This window comes from Lissotriton helveticus, chromosome 8 (assembly GCF_964261635.1).
Source record: "Lissotriton helveticus chromosome 8, aLisHel1.1, whole genome shotgun sequence".
NCBI lineage: Eukaryota > Metazoa > Chordata > Amphibia > Caudata > Salamandridae > Lissotriton > Lissotriton helveticus.
This window is the reverse complement of record NC_136069.1, coordinates 159,123,722-159,143,578: the sequence shown is the minus strand read 5'-3', so window position 1 is coordinate 159,143,578 and position 19,857 is coordinate 159,123,722. Positions and strand designations below refer to the sequence as shown.

General features: G+C 48.7%; 1 protein-coding gene across 1 annotated transcript in view; it reads right to left on the bottom strand.

The window, feature by feature from the left end:
* Window positions 1-5,311, bottom strand: part of C2CD2 (C2 calcium dependent domain containing 2) — a 434,056-nt gene extending 428,745 nt beyond the window's left edge. Inside the window, exon 1 of the mRNA XM_078656804.1 lies at window positions 4,234-5,311. Within this exon, the coding sequence (XP_078512930.1) occupies window positions 4,234-4,485 (252 nt within the window). The 5' untranslated portion in view covers window positions 4,486-5,311. The remainder of the gene's footprint in view (window positions 1-4,233) is intronic.
* Between the last annotated feature and the right edge of the window lie 14,546 nt (window positions 5,312-19,857).

Sequence of the window (19,857 nt, the reverse complement as noted above, 5' to 3'; positions counted from 1 at the left end):
AATACACATGGAGGATGACTGGAAAACACAAGCACTCTTGTGGGGTACTTAATTTTTTTTTTACAAAAATAAAAAATCAAGCATTGGAAAAGCCAATGGGTCTCACCTTTGAGAGCTAATGACTTTCTCAATGTTTTAGCCATGTTACACAGCAGCGCAGCATGGCTGAAAACAAAAGGAACCCAAAATAAATGCATCTGCAGCATCACAGCGAGTTTTTAGGTCTCGCCTGTCGATGCGCATGCGCATCGAGCTTGCGAGACTATGGGGGCTTATCCACTCTTTATCCAACTTGCAAGGAATCGTGGCGATTCCTTGCAGTGCCCGTGACTTTTAAGCTCAATGCGCATGTGCATTGAGCTTAAAAGCGCGTGCACAGCCGCCCGCATTCCTCCGACACCTTTGAAGTGAAGCTTAGCTTCACTTCAAAGGCCCGGCTTCTTCACACCCACATGCCGCTCTGCCCCGCTCCGCCCCCTCCCCTGAGTCATCCTGCCTGCCCAGACTTCTCCTCCCCCCTACTTACATCCCGCTTTCACTTGTTAACTTTACCGCTGTCCGGGTGGTTCCATGTTATTTCTTTAACTACCTGCTCGTGACTGCCCGTCCTCGTGCTGGCACTGTGCTTTCCTCTGTGAACTTTAGGACTTCTCCATATAACTGTGGCATTGCAGAAATTCGTCATTGGAACGCAACGTGCAACGCATTGACCCGACGTTGCTCTTTGATTGCGCACCTAGAAACCTTGACGCGCAAACCAGCTTCATTCTCCTTGGCTGACACACCCAGCAGCCTTTACAGACGGACAACAGCGTGTACAACAGCTTTGTGCCAATACTAACGTGCACACCAGCTTTGTGTCCATTTTATGTACACAGCAGCTCCATGCTCTATCGCTCACGCGCACAGCGACGCTGTGTGCACTTTAATGCTCATTCGCTGGCACGCACAGCACATTTGTGCAAGTATTTGCATGTCTACCCTGCAATCCTTTCGCTGATACGCACAGCTTGATTTTAAAATTGTGTGTATAAGTTACAGTTCACTCGCTGATGCACACAGCAACTCCGCGGCGCTGACGCGCACAGTTGGATTTTAAATTGCGTGCCTACTTTACAGTTTACTCACTGATGCGCACAGCAGCTCCATGCTTTCTTGCAGACTCGCACAGCAGTGCCCAGTGCAGACTTTTACGTTCTTTCGCTGACACGCAGAGCACTTTTGTACAAGTATTTGGTCGTCTACCCTGCAATCTTTTCGCTGATACGCACATCTTGATTTTAAAACTGCGTGTCTAGTTTACAGTTCACTCGCTGATGCGCACAGCAACTCTGCTGACGCGTTTAGCTGGATTTTAAATTGCGTGCCTACAGTACAATCGCACAACACTTTAGTACAAGTATTGCGTGTCTACTCTGCAATCTTTTCGCTGATGCGCACAGCAACTCTGAGTGCAGTCTCTTTCAATCGCTGACACACACAGCACGTTCCCATCTAATTGTGTGTATACAGTACAACATATTATATCCTATGTCTTCATTAACAATATAGTGTATCTGTACTGAATATATATCCAGCATTTCAGACTGCATTTCAGAGCTTTTAGAAATGTTTATGGCTTTTTTTTTTTGAAATTCTTTAGCATTGGCTACAGGAAACAAAAATGCTAAAGATTTACAAAAAAAAACCATAAACAATTCTAAAAGCACTAACTCTAATGCTGCGAGACCTATTGCATTTTCAATGCTTGTTTTCGTAAACTACCAGCACTGTACAACATGGCCAGAAACATTAACAAAGCGGCGGAAAAAACACTATGGCGTGATCACTGTTGCCCATGTCATCGGAGAGCTTTTTTTTTTTAGGGGGGTGGTGGGGTTTATGGTTGGGTGGGAGCAGGGCTCGAGTAGGGGGTACACGCGGGTGGACGGGGTCCACCCACTCTTTTCACAGGGTGGACACAGTCCACCCTGCTAAGAAGTTGAGCCCCACTCTAAAATATGCCGAACTGGTACCAGTATCATTTGAGACACCGGGACACATTCAGCAGCGCCTGCTCGGTGTCTGCTTTCCTTCCGAGCAGCACCGTGCAGGCGGGGAAGAGGGTTTGTCGTTTTAGCTTCCAGCTGCGCCATAACAAAAGGCGGAGTCTGAGTATCCAGACTGGGGCCTGCCTGTAGCCTCACACCTAGATGTAAATGAAGTGGAAGGGAAACAAAAGCAGGCAGCTTTTTAGCACTTCACAGGTACTTAAGAAAGGCACAATGTGGACTCTGTTTGGACCCCCATTTATATATATGTTCATGCACTGTGAGAATGTCAGATGTGTTACTTTGTCCCAGTGCAAAATAACAATTTAAATACCAGTATTTTGTATTTGTTTTACAGCACTATTCATCCCACTATAGGGTGTCAGATCACTTTACAGCAAACATACACATTATATTGTCAATAAATCACACAAGTTTGTAAATCATTGTACATAAGATGGTGAGGGTTACTGGGTGTAGGGGTCACATATCATCCTTCATAGCTCACTGTGCTAATACTAGAAGGATTACAATGCAACTGCGTGTAACAAAAAGGATATTTGCGTTCAAAGCAGTAACCCACTTACCTATTTACATAAAATAAGATCTGTCATCTGCATGTTACATGACGTGCTTTGCAGGAGGAGCATTAACCCTGTAGGCTACTTTAAGTCAAAACTAGGTCTAGACAAAAACAGATCTTTCAATCAAATGTGTTAACCACCAGGCAGCTAAAGCAATCACATCTACATGAAAATGTGCTGCACATAGAATATTACGCCTGGTGGGGTAGGCTGGCAGCAGAGTTAGTTTGTCAATCCTTGGGTAAAGGAACCAGTCATGTGCAGTGATGTCACTTCCTGTGATACCACGTAACTTGGAGAGTCCCCCCCACTTTTCTTAGGACTTGTGCCCTGGGTGGGAGCAAAAACTGTGGTTGGGGGGAGAGCAACAACACAGACTAGGGTGGGGTTAGAGGGGGAGCAACTATATTTACAGGGGGAGTGGGCAAGCATCAACACAAACAGTAGGGTTTGACAAGTAACACAGAGGGCAAAGCAACATGGGGCGGAGGTCCGAAGCAACACTGTTGACAAGTACAAGAGGGAGATGGCTGAAAAAGACACGCACTCTGAGTGCTTAGAGAAAAAGATAAAAGTAGAACCCGATTCCGGGAGCAGTGGAATGCCATAAGTACTCTGTCCATGCTCTAGGGCCCCTGGGACAAACACAAGAAGCGAATGCTGCATATTTCAACTTATGAAAAGCAAGCAAATGAGAGTGACTATGAAGCCAACCATTGGTATATGGTCTAGGGCAAATGTAAGTAAAAAGGCCTCGAAACTGCCAGTAAATGTGCTGTCTCAGGCGAGACCTAAAACATAGTGCCCGATTAGTGAGCAGTGGAAGAGCATAAATTATGCGTCCATGCTCCAGGGGAGGGCCAGATGCAAGAAGAGAAAGTAAAGCCCACAGAAGCTAACAAATAAGCCAATGAGAGTGGCAATACAAACGCCAATGGTACCCAATGTGCAGGCTCTAACCCCACTGTAATCTGGTAATATGGCTTGCAATGGACATCGCATGTATGTATGTATGTCTAGTAGGCAAGACCTTGATGTACATTTATTGTATTGATAACTAAATCACTAGTCAAATAAAACAAAAACACTGTATTACAACAGAAATTAGCCGGGTTTTAAAATGCAAAGTCATGCAGTAATGCGACATTTATGTTTGTTAGTGTGGTTTACTCAAACTAAACAAACACACTCTGAAACTCAAATAAGCTGTGGGACCACCCTTGTACTTTTAAAGGAAGACCATTCTATCGTGAACTTAGAAATAAGAAAAATGGCAACATTTACAAGACATCTATGTCAGAGAATTCTATTATAGTCGTTTTCCAAACACATACTGTCAAGGTCAAAGAAGATTAATTCGCTTCATTTTTCAACAGACAGCAATAACAGAATAAATATTAAAGCCATTGCATTATGAAAGCTGAAAGAGATAATAGTATTCAAATTGCAAAGACAACACATTAATATATGAGACTGCGTTTTAAAACAAGCATGCAAACTGCAACAACCCTCGTGAACAATAAACGTAAAATAGTTTGCACGATGCACAGAACAGCATTCTTTAGTGTCACCAGCGAACACGTTTGTAACCCATAACGGGCCAGTGGGCGACTACTTACCCCCCACTTTTTGGCTTCGATATTCAAGGCAGATATCCAGGCGGTCAACCACTGGCTCCTCCAGCTGTTGAGGGAGAGCACCCAGGTGAGCAATGAGTCAGTCTCATGGAGCAGATCCGGGGATGGACCACTGCCCCGTGGTCTCCACAAAATGCCCGGGGCATATTGCACCAGATACACGGCCAAAGTTACCAAGGCTACTACAAATAAAGACACCAGCACAAACCACTGGACCTCGCCCACCCAAGACATGGCGAAGCATAACAATCTCCTGTCCTCCTTCAAGCCAGGTTGTGGAGCATTCCTCTCTGCGGATGGTCAAAAAAAGGGTGGTAAAAACGGATTCATTTATACGATGGGCCACCAACGCCTTTTAAAACGAGTTTTCCATCGCTGACCTCATGAGAAATAAAATAAGTTGAAGACCCAGGTGGGTGGGGTCAGCTAAGCAAAACATTCCACCCCATCAGCTTTTTTTAAAAAAACAATCACAATAAAGGCATGTAAAAAATGACAACAATGCGAGTTTTCGATGGTTCTGATACGTTGATGCATGAAACAGGAACTTGTTTATAGTTTAAGGTCTCAGGAGGAGTAGGCACTCCTTTCAGTGCTTAAAGAGGGCTTGTGTGAGGTGCAGAGAATAACAGCCGAGGATCACACCCGCCACCTGCATGGGGAGCAGTTTGGAGAGAGTCCAGGACAGTAAAACTCCTCAGCACATACAGTGTTTGTGAAGATCCAGCAGTAGTGTGCCAAGACTCAGACTGAGGAAGTGCCCGGCTTCATATCTTCTGGAAGGGGAAACACGCTGCTCCAGCACTGACACTCTCTCGCCCCCGGTGGACCTGCTCCCTCTTACTGGACGCCCTGGAGACTCGCCGATGAGACATCCACTGGCTCCAAGCGATGGACGGCAGGGACACACAAGCCACCTTCTGCTGATACTCTGGCGGGCGCCGCTCCGCTCCCGGACTCTTAAAGGCGCAGCACCCTGCAAAGAGAAGGGGCGGAGCGAGTGAGTAAAGACAGCACAGCGCTTCATGCACCGCATACCCGAGCACAGCATGGGCGCTATAGAGGGATTCTCACGGTTGCACACGCATTTCACAAAAGATTATATCTACTCTACCATCGCACCCCATGAAACTGCAGCTCATTGAGATTTAATTTTCAAATACTGGGTGAAATAAATACACAATTCTTTTCATACTCTTAATGTGTTCACAAATAGACGTCATGGAGTCATCTAAATGTATAATTACCTTGAATATCCAGTAAAATAATTAAGGTACCATTAAATAATTCATGGAGAATCCACACATGAATTCTCCTACAACACGCTATATATAAATGTTCACAGTCATCCTCGTCCTAGTCATTAATTGTGAGATCCCAACCTCACAAATAATGACTGGGGCGAGGACGAGCAGAGCTAAGAGTACCTAAGTCTACCGATAAGTAATCAGGCTATTTGATTTACTAATGGGTATAAATCAAATGTAAATTCAATGTACGTTTTAATTTTATAAACATAAGTAGGTTCATGTGGGCTGCACCAGGAAGTAAACATCACTCCTAGCTCACGCCCGAGCAGCCCTTTAGCCCAGTCCATCACAACTCAATACAGACTCCCGCAGATGAATATGATCAGGCTACATTCACTCCCCGGTCTTCCATTACAATGCACTTTAAAGAACATTGCCGAAGCGGTATCTGGAACGTCCTCTTACCAGTGAGGTGTGCGTGACTCAGCAGGCTGGGGCCAATGAAAGGTTAGCGTGCATTCGTAAACATAGAAAGGGGACGGCTTACACTCACTCTTTCATCTCTATGAGCATTCTCTGCTGCGCCCCGCCACATTATTTCGGCCATCTTGAAAAGATGTATTTCGTATTTATCATAACGGTATTATAAAAAATAAATGTGTCATGGTTAGACTATGCCATGTTGGCAATTGTGGAGATGTATGTAATACTTCAATTTTAAATGTATTATTTTTTATTATTTGAAGTTTGTAATAAACACGTTCTTTAATATACTTTCTAACAATTTACTATTTTCAATCTTCTAGAACAGTACTGGGAATCGCTATTGTATTTGGAGTGTTGCCGAAAACCTGTGATACAGGGCTTAATTTTGAATAAGCGGTTGAAGCCTTCCTTATTACGAAATCATTACGCCTTCAGACGAGAGCTGTCTTCTATTAAATGTATCTCTGCAGTCATATTGAGAGAGTACATCTCCAAACGAGGACGATATTGAAACAAAGTATTTTCCATAGATTTTTAAAACAGCACATATTGTGGCCGTTTCAAAGGTACTAATATGTGTACAAACCATACATGCCAACATTTTAGGACAGGGACGTGGGAGATTTACAATAAAAAATCGGGAGAATGAAAATTCCCCATTGACTTCTATTATAAATAATGCAATTTCAGGCGGGAGACAGCTCAAATAGAGCAATTTTTGGCTTGAAAAATCGGTAGACTCCCGCCTGAATCGGGTCTATTGGCATGTATGGTACAAACTGATGCTCCTTTAACTATGCAGTATCTATATCGATGTCCTCTTTGTTGTGTGTCTAAGTTTTTTTCCTCTTTGTTGTGTGTCGGGTCAGGGCCCAACACGTGGCAGGGTATTGCAAATAAGTCAAGTCAAGTCAAGTCAATAAATTTATATAGCGCGCTACATACCCAGAGGGTCTCAAGGCGCTTGTAGAGGGGTGGGGACTTACTTGTCAAATATCCACGTTTTAAGTTGCTTTCTGAATGCTAGGTGGTTCTGAGTAAGGCGAAGGTGAGTGGGAAGTGAGTTCCAGGTTTTAGCTGCCAGGTAGGAGAAGGATCTACCTCCCATGGTGGTTTTGTTGATGCGAGGTACAGTGGCAAGGGCCTGGTTGGAGGATTGTAGCTGGCGGGAGGGGGTGTAGAAGGACAGTCGTGTGTTGAGGCATTCGGGTCCAATTTCGTAGAGTGCTCTGTGTGCGTGGGTTAGGAGCCGGAAAGTAATCCTCTTATTGACGGGGAGCCAGTGGAGGCTTTTCAGGTGACCAGAAATGTGTTCTTTACGCTGGATGTCTAATATGAGCCTGGCTGAAGCGTTCTGGATGCGTTGGAGTTTTTTCTGGAGTTTTGCGGTGGTACCGGCATAGAGGGTGTTTCCGTAGTCCAGTCGGCTCGTGACCAGAGCGTGGGTGACTGTTTTTCTAGTTTCGGTGGGGATCCAGCGAAATGTTTTTTTGAGCATGCGAAGAATGTTGAAGCAAGATGAAGAAACGGCGTTGACTTGTCTGTTCATCGAGAGTGAGGAATCCAGGATGACGCCCAGGTTCCGTGCGTGGTCCGTCGGGATGGGTGCTTTTCCAAGGGCCTCAGGCCACCAAGAGTCATCCCAGGCGGAGGGGGAGGTGCCTAGGATGAGGACTTCTGTTTTGTCTGAGTTCAGTTTCAGACGGCTGTGCTTCATCCATTCGGCTACTTCTTTCATTCCTTCATGCAGGTTGGTTTTGGCAGTGTTGGGGTCTCTGGTGAGTGATAGGATCAGTTGAGTGTCGTCGGCGTAGGAGATGATGTTGAGGTTGTGTTGGCGTGCGATGACCGCGAGGGGGCTCATGTATACGTTGAAGAGGGTGGGGCTGAGTGAAGATCCTTGTGGTACGCCGCAGATGACTTCAGTGGCCTCTGACTTGAATGGTGGAAGGCGGACTCTCTGGGTTCTTCCAGTGAGGAACGAGGTGATCCATTCCAGTGCTTTTCCTTGGATTCCGACGTTTCTAAGGCGTTGTAAAAGGGTGCTATGACAGACCGTGTCGAAGGCTGCGGAGAGGTCAAGGAGGATGAGGGCGACTGTGTCTCCATTGTCCAGTAGAGTTCGAATGTCGTCTGTTGCTGCGATGAGGGCGGTTTCAGTGCTGTGCTTGGCTCGGAAGCCGGATTGAGAGGAGTCGAGGGATTTGTTGGTTTAGAGGAATGCGGTGAGCTGATTGTTGACCGCTTTCTCGATGACTTTGGCCGGGAATGGAAGGAGTGAGATAGGGCGGTAGTTTTTGAGTTCGGTGGGGTCAGCTGTGGGTTTCTTCAGGAGGGCGTTGAGTTCGGCATGTTTCCCAGCTTTCCGGGAAGGTTGCGGAGTTGAGGGAGCAGTTGATGACGTCTCGAAGGTGTGGTGCTATGATGGAGTCTGCTTTAAGGGACACGGACACTGCTTTGCTAGTTAGCCGGAAAGACCCCGAGCAGTCTTCCGCCTTGTTTGTTTATACCCCGGTGCGAGCCTGCCCCGGGGTATGTATGGATGCGTGTTGGTGGCTGCAACATTGTATGGGAGAGCCCGTGTGGCTCTCTACATCCCTCCTTCATTTTAGTCTGTCCTTACGTGGATCAAAAACTCTCTGCCTCAGGGAGATGTCCAAGCAAAGTCTCTCAGCCTCTGGCTGGGTCTCGGGTTGGATCGCAGGTTGTAGTGTTGGCTTCGGGCACATGGAGATGCCGCAACCCCAGCCGGGGTTGTCCTTTCACTCTCACCGCTGAGGATCCTACACGGTCGACTGTGCGCGACGGTGATGTTTTGTGGCATCCCGCTGGGTGAGTTCTCTCCACTCTGCCTGGCCACAGGTGACCCTGGCGATGATCCTCCGAGATCCAGACCTCCATAATCTCCCACCTCCTGACATTCCGTTGTGTCGTGTGTCCCAGCGGGTGCTCTCGTTCTCTTGAAGCACGATACGTTGCGTGTCACCACTTGTCCATTTCGCCTGGCGGTGACCATGGTTCCCTGGATCTTGTCTACGACCCACGCCTCCGGCTCATAGGGTGTTCGGAATTTCCATCCCGGGTGCCGATCTCGCACTATTACGATGTCTCCCTCCTGTAGAGTTAGCTCTTTGGCATGGCGACTCTCACTCACCTTCTGATTGGTGATTCGCCTCCAAGGCTGAATGGCTTCGTCATTTCTATCCTCGGGCACCCACGTGCTATCTGTCGGGATGCAGTCGCGAGGTGCTCTCTTGAACAGTGCATGTGCAGGAGCGCATTTGGTGGTTCTATGAGGCGTCTGCCAATAGGCCCCTAGGAACTGATCAAGGGCCAGTTCGGGATCCTCTCCATTGTCTACGGCTATCCTCAGGGCTCGATTGAGGGTCCTCATTAGTCTTTCAACCTCCCCGTTCGCTTGGGGCCAAAACGCGGTGATCTTCCGATGTTTGATCCGGAGGCTCTCGAGATAGTTCTTAAATTCTCTCCCCTGAAAGGGGGGTCCGTTGTCTGATTTGATTTCGTCTGGGAGTCCCAGGATGGCAAAGATGCGATTCAGGGCCTTCTCGACCTGTGGAAACGCCGTTGAGGAGATGACCTCCACTACCGGGAATTTGGAGAACGAATCAACAATGACCAATGTGTGTCGGCCATCGGGGAAACTCCCAAAATCTATGCTGAGGTGTGTCCATGGCGTCTGTGGAGCATCCTCGTGATCACCGGTGCAGGGGCTGGGTCACTGCCGGTGATGGTGCAGGCATGGCATGAGCGTACCATTTCGTCAACTCGACTGTCCATGGCTGGAAACCATACTTTGCTTCTCAGGCGTGCTTTTGTCTTGGCCAATCCTTGGTGACCTATGTACGCCAGCGCCAGCACCCTCTGCTGGAGGCTCTCAGGTATTACTATTAGATGCCCTCGTAGGATGACCCCTTCGTCTCCCACGCTTAGCTCGCTTCGAATTTGCCACAGCTGTTGGCGAGAGTGGCTCACTTCCAGTCGAAGGCTCTGCGCTCCGTCCAGGAAATGGGCCCAGCGATTTTCTTCCACAGCCTGGCGCACTCTGGTCAGCGTCTCATCCGTTGCAATCACTTCCCTGATCTTCTTCAGCATCATGTTTTCTGGACATGCTGCTTGCGAGATCATATGGACGAATTGTTCTGCTTCAGTCCCTTCTTCTGGCTGTGGACGTTGGCTGGTGACATCAGGATGGCGGGACAGATAATCAGCGGGGTTGTGCGCTCCGGGTCGGTACACGATCTTGGAATTGTAGCCTTGTAGCTGAACCGCCCAACGTTCGATCCGTGGGGGTGCTAGCCTGGAGGACCCCGCAAATAACGGTAGTAGCGGCTTGTGGTCTGTCACCACGGTAAACTCCTGGCCGCACAGGTAGAGGTGAAAATGTTGACACGCCCATTTTATGGCCAGGGCTTCCCTTTCAATTTGCGCATACCGAGTCTCGGTGTCAGACAATGCTTTGATGGCGTATGCGATAGGCTTCCACACCTCTGGTCCATGTTCTTGCAGGAGTACCGCACCTAGGCCCACTGGGCTGGCATCAACGATCAGCTCCGTTTTGCGGCGGGGTTGGAAGTAGGCCATCACAGTTGTGTCTAGGAGATTGGCTTTGATGTTTTGAAAAGCATTGTTGGCGGCTACTGTCCATTCCCACTTGTGGTCTAGCCGCGTGAGGGCTCTGAGAGGCTCCGCCAAAGCAGCCAGGTTGGGTATAAACCGGCCACAGTAAGTGGCCATGCCTAGGAAGCAGCGCACTTCGGTAGGATTTCTCGGGGTACTTGCTGCCTTGATCGTTTCTGCCTTCTTGGGGTCAACCTTTAGTCCTTCCCTTGTGAAAGTATACCCAAAGAAGTCTATCGATTCTTGATAGAAGGAGCATTTCGACCGGTGTAGGGTCAGTCCGCTGTCCACGAGCCTTTGGAGGGTTGCCCTCAGATGTGCATGGTGTTCCTCCAGTGTCGCCGAGTATACCAGGATGTCGACACTGAGGTTAATCACTCCGCTGAGTCCGGATAGGACTTCATGTATGGCGTTCTGAAACACCTCTGCGGCGGAGGAGACACCAAAACTCAGCCGTTTGTAGCGACGAAGCCCTACATGGGTTGAGAAGGTCGTGATGTATCTACTCGCCGGTTCTAGCTCGAGTTGATGGTATCCCGAATTGAGGTCCAGTTTCGAGAACCATTTTGGCCCGTTCAGGTCAGCCACTATGTCGTCCATAGTGGGGGTGATGTGCCTCTCCCGTTTGACGGCCGCATTGGGCAACCTCATGTCCACACACAACCTGATCGCCCTAGGTTGTTTTGGTTTGGGCGCGACCACCAATGGGGAAACCCAGGGTGTCGGGCCTGACACCTTTTCTAACACGCCGAGGTCTTCCAATTTCCGGAGTTCCTCCTCGACCTGCGGTCTCAGGTTGAATGGCACCCGTCTGTGTCGGAGGGCTACCGGCCGTATAGATGTGTCAATATGCAGTTTGAACTTTCGCCCTTTGAGCTTCCCAAGGCCTTGGAACAACTCAGGGAAGTCTTTCAACAGGATGTCTGCATGCGCCTGGTGCACCTGGTTCGCAAAGAACACGAGCCCAAGGTCTTCTGCTGTGTGGCAGCTCAGAAGGGTGCCCTTTTTTCCTTCCGTGATGTGGAAGTGTGTTTCGGTAGAGTAATCCCCATTCACGACGGTCGTCTGAATTACTCCTCTCAGTGGTAGTGGCTCAGTGCCGCCGTAGGTGTAGATCCTTATTTACAACAAGGGGTGGTGATGGACAGAGTCTCTGAATTAAGCAGAGTACTCTCACCCAGTCAAGAGATCAGGGCTAGATCCAACACCGTTTTTTAGCTCATTGCACCATCCCAGTTTCAGAACCTGGCTGTATGCAAATTAGTCTGTCCCTGGCCCAGTGCATCATGGGAACAGGGCAGACCAGACTACAAAAGCCAATTCTTACACTGGGAAGAAAACAAGCTTCCGGGGACCGGTTTCTGCCATTTCAGGCGTCTTCGGCCCGGCTTGCTTGAATCCTGATGGTGCAATGAGCAAGGGACTCACATCTGAGTATACCCTTCCACGCTTAGGGTGGACAAAATTATTTACAACAAGGGGTGGTGATGGACAGAGTCTCTGAATTAAGCAGAGTACTCTCACCCAGTCAAGAGATCAGGGCTAGATCCAACACCGTTTTTTAGCTCATTGCACCATCCCAGTTTCAGAACCTGGCTGTATGCAAATTAGTCTGTCCCTGGCCCAGTGCATCATGGGAACAGGGCAGACCAGACTACAAAAGCCAATTCTTACACTGGGAAGAAAACAAGCTTCCGGGGACCGGTTTCTGCCATTTCAGGCGTCTTCGGCCCGGCTTGCTTGAATCCTGATGGTGCAATGAGCAAGGGACTCACATCTGAGTATACCCTTCCACGCTTAGGGTGGACAAAATTATTTACAACAAGGGGTGGTGATGGACAGAGTCTCTGAATTAAGCAGAGTACTCTCACCCAGTCAAGAGACAGGAACAGACTAATTTGCATACAGCCAGGTTCTGAAACTGGGATGGTGCAGTGAGCTAAAAAACGGTGTTGGATCTAGCCCTGATCTCTTGACTGGGTGAGAGTATTCTGCTTAATTCAGAGACTCTGTCCCTCACCACCCCTTGTTGTAAATATTTTTGTCCACCCTAAGCGTGGAAGGGTATACTCAGACATGAGTCCCTTGCTCATTGCACCATCAGGATTCAAGCAAGCCGGGCCGAAGACGGCTGTAATGCCAGAAACCGGTCCCCGGAAGCTTGTTTCCTTCCCAGTGTAAGAATTGGCTTTTGTAGTTTGGTTTGCCCTGTTCCCATCATGCACTGGGACAGGAACAGACTAATTTGCATACAGCCAGGTTCTGAAACTGGGATGGTGCAGTGAGCTAAAAAACGGTGTTGGATCTAGCCCTGATCTCTTGACTGGGTGAGAGTATTCTGCTTAATTCAGAGACTCTGTCCCTCACCACCCCTTGTTGTAAATATTTTTGTCCACCCTAAGCGTGGAAGGGTATACTCAGACATGAGTCCCTTGCTCATTGCACCATCAGGATTCAAGCAAGCCGGGCCGAAGACGGCTGTAATGCCAGAAACCGGTCCCCGGAAGCTTGTTTCCTTCCCAGTGTAAGAATTGGCTTTTGTAGTTTGGTTTGCCCTGTTCCCATCATGCACTGGGACAGGAACAGACTAATTTGCATACAGCCAGGTTCTGAAACTGGGATGGTGCAGTGAGCTAAAAAACGGTGTTGGATCTAGCCCTGATCTCTTGACTGGGTGAGAGTATTCTGCTTAATTCAGAGACTCTGTCCCTCACCACCCCTTGTTGTAAATATGTAGGTGTAGATCCTGGCATTTGAAGGTGCAAGAGGGGGCTTGGGAGACATCTTCTCGTATTGGTCTGAGTCCATGACGTTCACTGAGGCCCCCGTGTCGATGAGGGCTTTTATCTCGGTACCTTATACAGCTATTGAGCACATGGGTGGTGGCCTTCTCTTTGTGGACGCTCGGCTGACGTCATATACCTCATCGTCCTCGTCATCTTCATATCGAGGTCGTCTTTCTTGGGCTTGGCTATCCGGGGGGTGGTAGTTCTTGGCCAAGCGACAACCTCCGAATGCGTTGCGTCATTGCTCTGGGCCTCGGACCGGCCGGTCTATACTTTCCTCCTCTGCATACCGCGGCAAAGTGGTTTAGCCGCCCACATTTCAGACACGTCTTCCCTTTTGCGCCACACGTCGCTGTTGCTGGGTGGTCCTCACCGCAGTATCCACATTGACTCCCTCGGGAGGTTGTGGCTCGTGGGCGGGCTGCCGGGGGTCTCCTCTGGATAGCGTCTATCTTCTCCTCCTTGATTGGCGTTGTCCTAGCTGTGGCTAGGGCGATTATCGGTGTGCGTAACGCAGCCTCCATCTCTTCCGCTCTCGCGTCCGACAGCTCATGTGACCTGGCCAGCACTAGTATCTCATCTAACGATATGCCCGGTTGACGGAGAATGAGTTTCCGCAATAGCTTTGATCTGCAGCCCACTATGATTTGGTCACGTATTTCTTCCCGCTGGTTGGTGAATGGGCAGGTGCTGGCCAGCCGGCGCAGCCTAGCGTAGTACATGTCCACCGATTCAGACTCAGTCTGCCATGCTCTTTTGAACTTAAACTTCTCAAAGTCATTATTGAATTGAGGATCAAAATGCGTGTTAAGTGCCGCGACCGCGGCGTCGTAGTCGTGCTCAGGTCCAGTGTTGGGGTGCGTCTCAAACAGATCGTATATCTCTGGACCACCATACAGGATGAGGAGCGACCTCTTGACTGTCCCGTCGGTCTCCCTGGTACCTTTAAAGTATAGGTTTAGCCTTCCGACCCACGCCTTTCATCTTGGCGCCGCCGTGGCACGGTCCGCCGCCTCGCTAAATGGGGGAATGGGCGCCGCGCCTGAGTGGAGGTGGCCGGGTGGAATCGGTGCTGGTGCTCCAGCCTGGTTCAGGGCTGGTGGTGGCGGTGCGACTATCGCAGGTGGTGGTAGGGCGACCACTGCTGGTACATTTTGCCCTGCGCCATCTTGGCCTGCGCCTGGCGCTGTGTTGGACATGCTTCCGTCTCTTTCCGGCCTTCTGGTGCTCACTCGCGTGGCCTCTGCGCGCTAAACCCTCTTGCGCGGGGGACTGAGCTGGCCAAGTCTGTCTGTTCTACGCTAAGGCGGCTGATCCTCTCCCTCCTTTGTGTTGAGGGTCCTGTTCTTGCCTTGATATGATTGTGGCTCTGGGGCGCTGCAGGAGTGAGGCCAGGAGTGCCCAGATTTATTTCTTTATTCTTTTTTTTTTCTTGGCTTTGCCTGTGCTTGTTAAGCTGTGTGCCGCTGCAGCGTCGTCCTGCGGGAGCCAGGGGGCAGTGTTCCCTCTTGCCGGTGGGAAGCGCGGTCGTCGCGCAGCTGGGGGCGAGCCCTGGGCCTCCCAGCGACCACGTGTGTCCCCGCGCTCGAGTAGCGCGATGCTCCTCCCCTCGTCGGCCGGGTGCGCTACCACTCGCCGGCCTCCGCGCAGCCGAAGACTCCGCGCCGTGGAGGAAGCGCACCGGGGGTGTGTTGGCAGAGGCGCGCGGGCGGGCAAAGCAGACTCACCTGCACCTCTCGGGGCCAGCCGGCCACGAAACGACCCTCTGGCGAGTCCCGCCAGCTGAAGGCGCTCCCGACGGGGAGACGCGTGGGCGGGCCTCCGAGCCGGGGCCGATGTCGGAGCACAAGCGGGTGGGCTCCTTGGCAGGCAGCAGACACGCTGAGGAGCGGAGCACAGAGGCAGCCAGGCACGCGTGCAGGTAGGCCGGCCTCGTCGCCAGTGTTGTGTGTCGGGTCAGGGCCCAACACGTGGCAGGGTATTGCAAATAAGGGACACGGACACTGGTGTGCTAGTTAGCCGGAAAGACCCCGAGCGGTCTTCCGCCTTGTTTATTTATACCCCGGTGCGAGCCCGCCCCGGGGTATGTATGGATGCGTGTTGGTGGCTGCAACATTGTATGGGAGAGCCCGTGTGGCTCTCTACACTCTTGAGGAAGTGAGCCTCTTGGTAGCAATTAAACCCAATAAGTCTGTAGTAATTGAGTCCAGTAACCGAGAAGTACTTCATGTAGATTTATTGAGTCCTGCTTCCCATAAATGACCCAAGAATATCTCAGCATAAAAAGTGTTTAGGACGTGAAAAAGAATATTCCAGGACCGTGAGTGTGGTGAGCCTCAACAGTTTCCGACCAGCTGTCAAAGTACTTAAACAAGTATGTGACGTTTGAACCTGAGTGAAGGTCAGAGAGCGTGAGGGTAGAGTAACAGACGTACCTAAAAAGAACAAAATATTTTGTATCACTATTTTGTTGGCCCTTCACCTTCAGGTAACCGCATATACAATATAATGAAAACCCCTCTAATGAAAGAAAAAAAGTATTGGCAAAGCGACCAGTAAGCTCGCTTTAACGGTGTTAACCCGCCTTTTGGCTTTATCAGTGCTGTTCTGCATCATAAAAAAGAAAAAAATAGGTTGAAAAAATGTTGTTTGCAAATGAGAATAGCATGGGCAAAAAACAAAGCTCAATGAAGCACACACCTGAAAGCATTATGATGCATTTTTCCATATTTCTTTTACAACCTCTATTTCATCTTACCTCAGTAATGTCATACATAAGCCATTGGTGATAATTGCACTAATCTCATTATTGCACTTAATGTTACCAAAAAGTGAGCTTCCAGTAAGTATTGCACAAATCCTGTTATTGTACAATACTTTATATGGCAGCTAAGGGCATTTTCCATTCCTTGCCCATACCCATACACATCGTCATCAGCTTGGTAAGGTACAAACATTTCCTCACAATTTCAATGCCCAAAGAAGGAATCTTCAATAAGGATTGCGCCATTCCCATTATTGCTCCAAGCTTTTTTTGCTTCACCCTGGAGCACCTGTCCTGCCTCACATGTGCCCAACATCAAGTCAACCGATATTAAGTGTTGATATCCTCCCGTTTTATATACGCGTATACCACAAACGTTTCCTGGATTATTCACTAGCCTAAAATCAGCCTTCCCAAGATAGAGCACTGTTCCCATTATTGTACTGCTCCCTTATAAACCCCTACCAACATTTTAGATGAATATTCAGGAAAAAAAGCTTCTCTTATTCCAGTTCCTTCTTTGAGGGTTCTATGTCAATATGACTCATGATCTATACTAATTTTCTTCACTTTCTGGGGATATTCTGACATGATCAAGTTACGAGCCTTCTCTTTATTCCGGTTCCTTCTGTGAGGGTTCAGTGCCCGTATGCCCCACGAGTTTGTGCGTGTCTGACACTACTCTCATATACCATATAAGGCTGCTTGAGAAGACTCAATGCACCTTTTAGACAGTAGATGATAGCACTCCTACATGATCGAATGCTTAAAATGCGAAACATTGGTCGCATCCAGAACTTCCTTAGTGGAAGTAAACTCTTGTAGATGCAAATCATATGCGTCAAAGACTCCTCTGATTTGCTGCACAGTGAAGCAACAGACAAGCTGGGGGGGGGAGGGGTGTTAGAAAATTATCCTTTTGCCTTGATGAATGAGACTGGTGGCAACTGACTCTGACTGTACCGTGGCTCTGCTAACTAGGCCCACGGCTAGTGCTTTGTGTAAAAAGGTGCATGTAATAGGGTACACTTACAATTGACAATGACAGATTCTATGACTCCCTAGTAGATAATAGGACCAGGGGTTGCAATCTACTTTAAGACCCTAGTGTATAATGGGACATGGAGGGTTAGAAACCCAACAGATTTCCTGCAATTGCATGTGTGTGCTTCTGTGTACCTGCTATCCTTTAAAAGGCAGTCCTGCCTTGCAGCTTGTCTTCAAAAGTAAATTCTCACAATTGGTATTGACAGACCCTATAAGTCCCTAGTATATAATAGGGCTGGGGGGTTCAAACTATGTATACCCTAGTATATAATGATTCAAAAGGGGGTGGTGATGGACAGAGTATCTGAATTAAGCAGAACACTTCTACCCAGTCAAAAGATCAGGGCTTGATCCATCACCGTTTTTTAGCTCACTGCACCATCCCAGTTCAGAGCCTGGCTACATGCAAATTAGTCTGACCCTGGCCCAGTGCATCATGGGAACAGGGCAGACCAAACTACCAAGCCAATTCTTTACTAGAAAGGAAACAAGCTTCCGGGGACCGGTTTCTGGCATTACAGCCGTTTTCGGCCCGGCTTGCTTGAATCCTGATGGTGCAGTGAGCAAGGGACTCACATCTGAGCATACCCTTCCACACTTGTGGTGGCCAAAACGATTCAAAAGGAGGTGGTGATGGACAGAGTATCTGAATTAAGCAAGCAAGCCGGGCCGAAGACGGCTGTAATGCCAGAAACCGGTCCCCGGAAGCTTGTTTCCTTTCCAGTAAAGAATTGGCTTGGTAGTTTGGTCTGCCCTGTTCCCATGATGCACTGGGCCAGGGACAGACTAATTTGCATGTAGCCAGGTTCTGAACTGGGATGGTGCAGTGAGCTAAAAAACGGTGATGGATCAAGCCCTGATCTTTTGACTGGGTATGAGTGTTCTGCTTAATTCAGATGCTCTGTCCATCACCACCCCCTTTTCTGAATCGTTTTGGCCACTATAGGAGTGGAAGGGTATGCTCAGACATGAGTCCCTTGCTCACTGCATCATCAGGATTCAAGCAAGCCGGGCCGAAGACGGCTGTAATGCCAGAAACCGGTCCCCGGAAGCTTGTTTCCTTTCCAGTAAAGAATTGGCTTGGTAGTTTGGTCTGCCCTGTTCCCATGATGCACTGGGCCAGGGACAGACTAATTTGCATGTAGCCAGGTTCTGAACTGGGATGGTGCAGTGAGCTAAAAAACGGTGATGGATCAAGCCCTGATCTTTTGACTGGGTATGAGTGTTCTGCTTAATTCAGATGCTCTGTCCATCACCACCCCCTTTTCTGAATCGTTTTGGCCACTATAGGAGTGGAAGGGTATGCTCAGACATGAGTCCCTTGCTCACTGCATCATCAGGATTCAAGCAAGCCGGGCCGAAGACGGCTGTAATGCCAGAAACCGGTCCCCGGAAGCTTGTTTCCTTTCCAGTAAAGAATTGGCTTGGTAGTTTGGTCTGCCCTGTTCCCATGATGCACTGGGCCAGGGACAGACTAATTTGCATGTAGCCAGGTTCTGAACTGGGATGGTGCAGTGAGCTAAAAAGACGGTGATGGATCAAGCCCTGATCTTTTGACTGGGTATGAGTGTTCTGCTTAATTCAGATGCTCTGTTCATCACCACCCCCTTTTCTGAATCGTTTTGGCCACTATAGGAGTGGAAGGGTATGCTCAGACATGAGTCCCTTGCTCACTGCATCATCAGGATTCAAGCAAGCCGGGCCGAAGACGGCTGTAATGCCAGAAACCGGTCCCCGGAAGCTTGTTTCCTTTCCAGTAAAGAATTGGCTTGGTAGTTTGGTCTGCCCTGTTCCCATGATGCACTGGGCCAGGGACAGACTAATTTGCATGTAGCCAGGTTCTGAACTGGGATGGTGCAGTGAGCTAAAAAACGGTGATGGATCAAGCCCTGATCTTTTGACTGGGTATGAGTGTTCTGCTTAATTCAGATGCTCTGTCCATCACCACCCCCTTTTCTGAATCCTAGTATATAATGAGGCATGAAAGTTTAGAGGCCAGCAGATTTCCTGCACTTGCATGTGCGCACTGCTGAGTGCTTGCTGTCCTTTTAAAGGCAGCCTGGCCTTGCTGACTGCCTTTAAAAGTAAAATTGTGTGTAAAATCGACTTTGTTGCTATCGGCACTTTAAAAGTGATAATCAACCTTATTTGTACATTTTAAGTACCCCAGTGTCTCTCCTAGGTGTCTCAGGGTTGGGGGGGGGGGGGGGGGGGTAAGGAGGGAGGCATGCAACTATAAGCAGGGGCCTTATAAAATATGTCTTATATGCCCTGGTAAGGGAAAAACTGCCCATTATATTTTCCCCAATTGTAGATTCTTAGCTCAATAGGCTAACATTGCAATATTTGATTTAGTTATAAATATTGCTAGGAAAGGAGTAAATATTATTCAAGGATGTAGGACGTAAAAAAATTGGTGTTGATAATGTTGCAGGGATTCTGCTCCTGCACAGAACTGTGCACAGAGACTCAGGACCTCAGTGAATTGTGGTGGACCAAAAAACTCACCTCAGTACCTAAAAACCCTAACCAGCTAGCATCAGTATCACATTAGCTCTTCGTCCTATAGCAAAAGAACCAATTATTAGACAACTCAGAACATGCGACTTAGGTTATACTCAGGAATGGTGGGAAG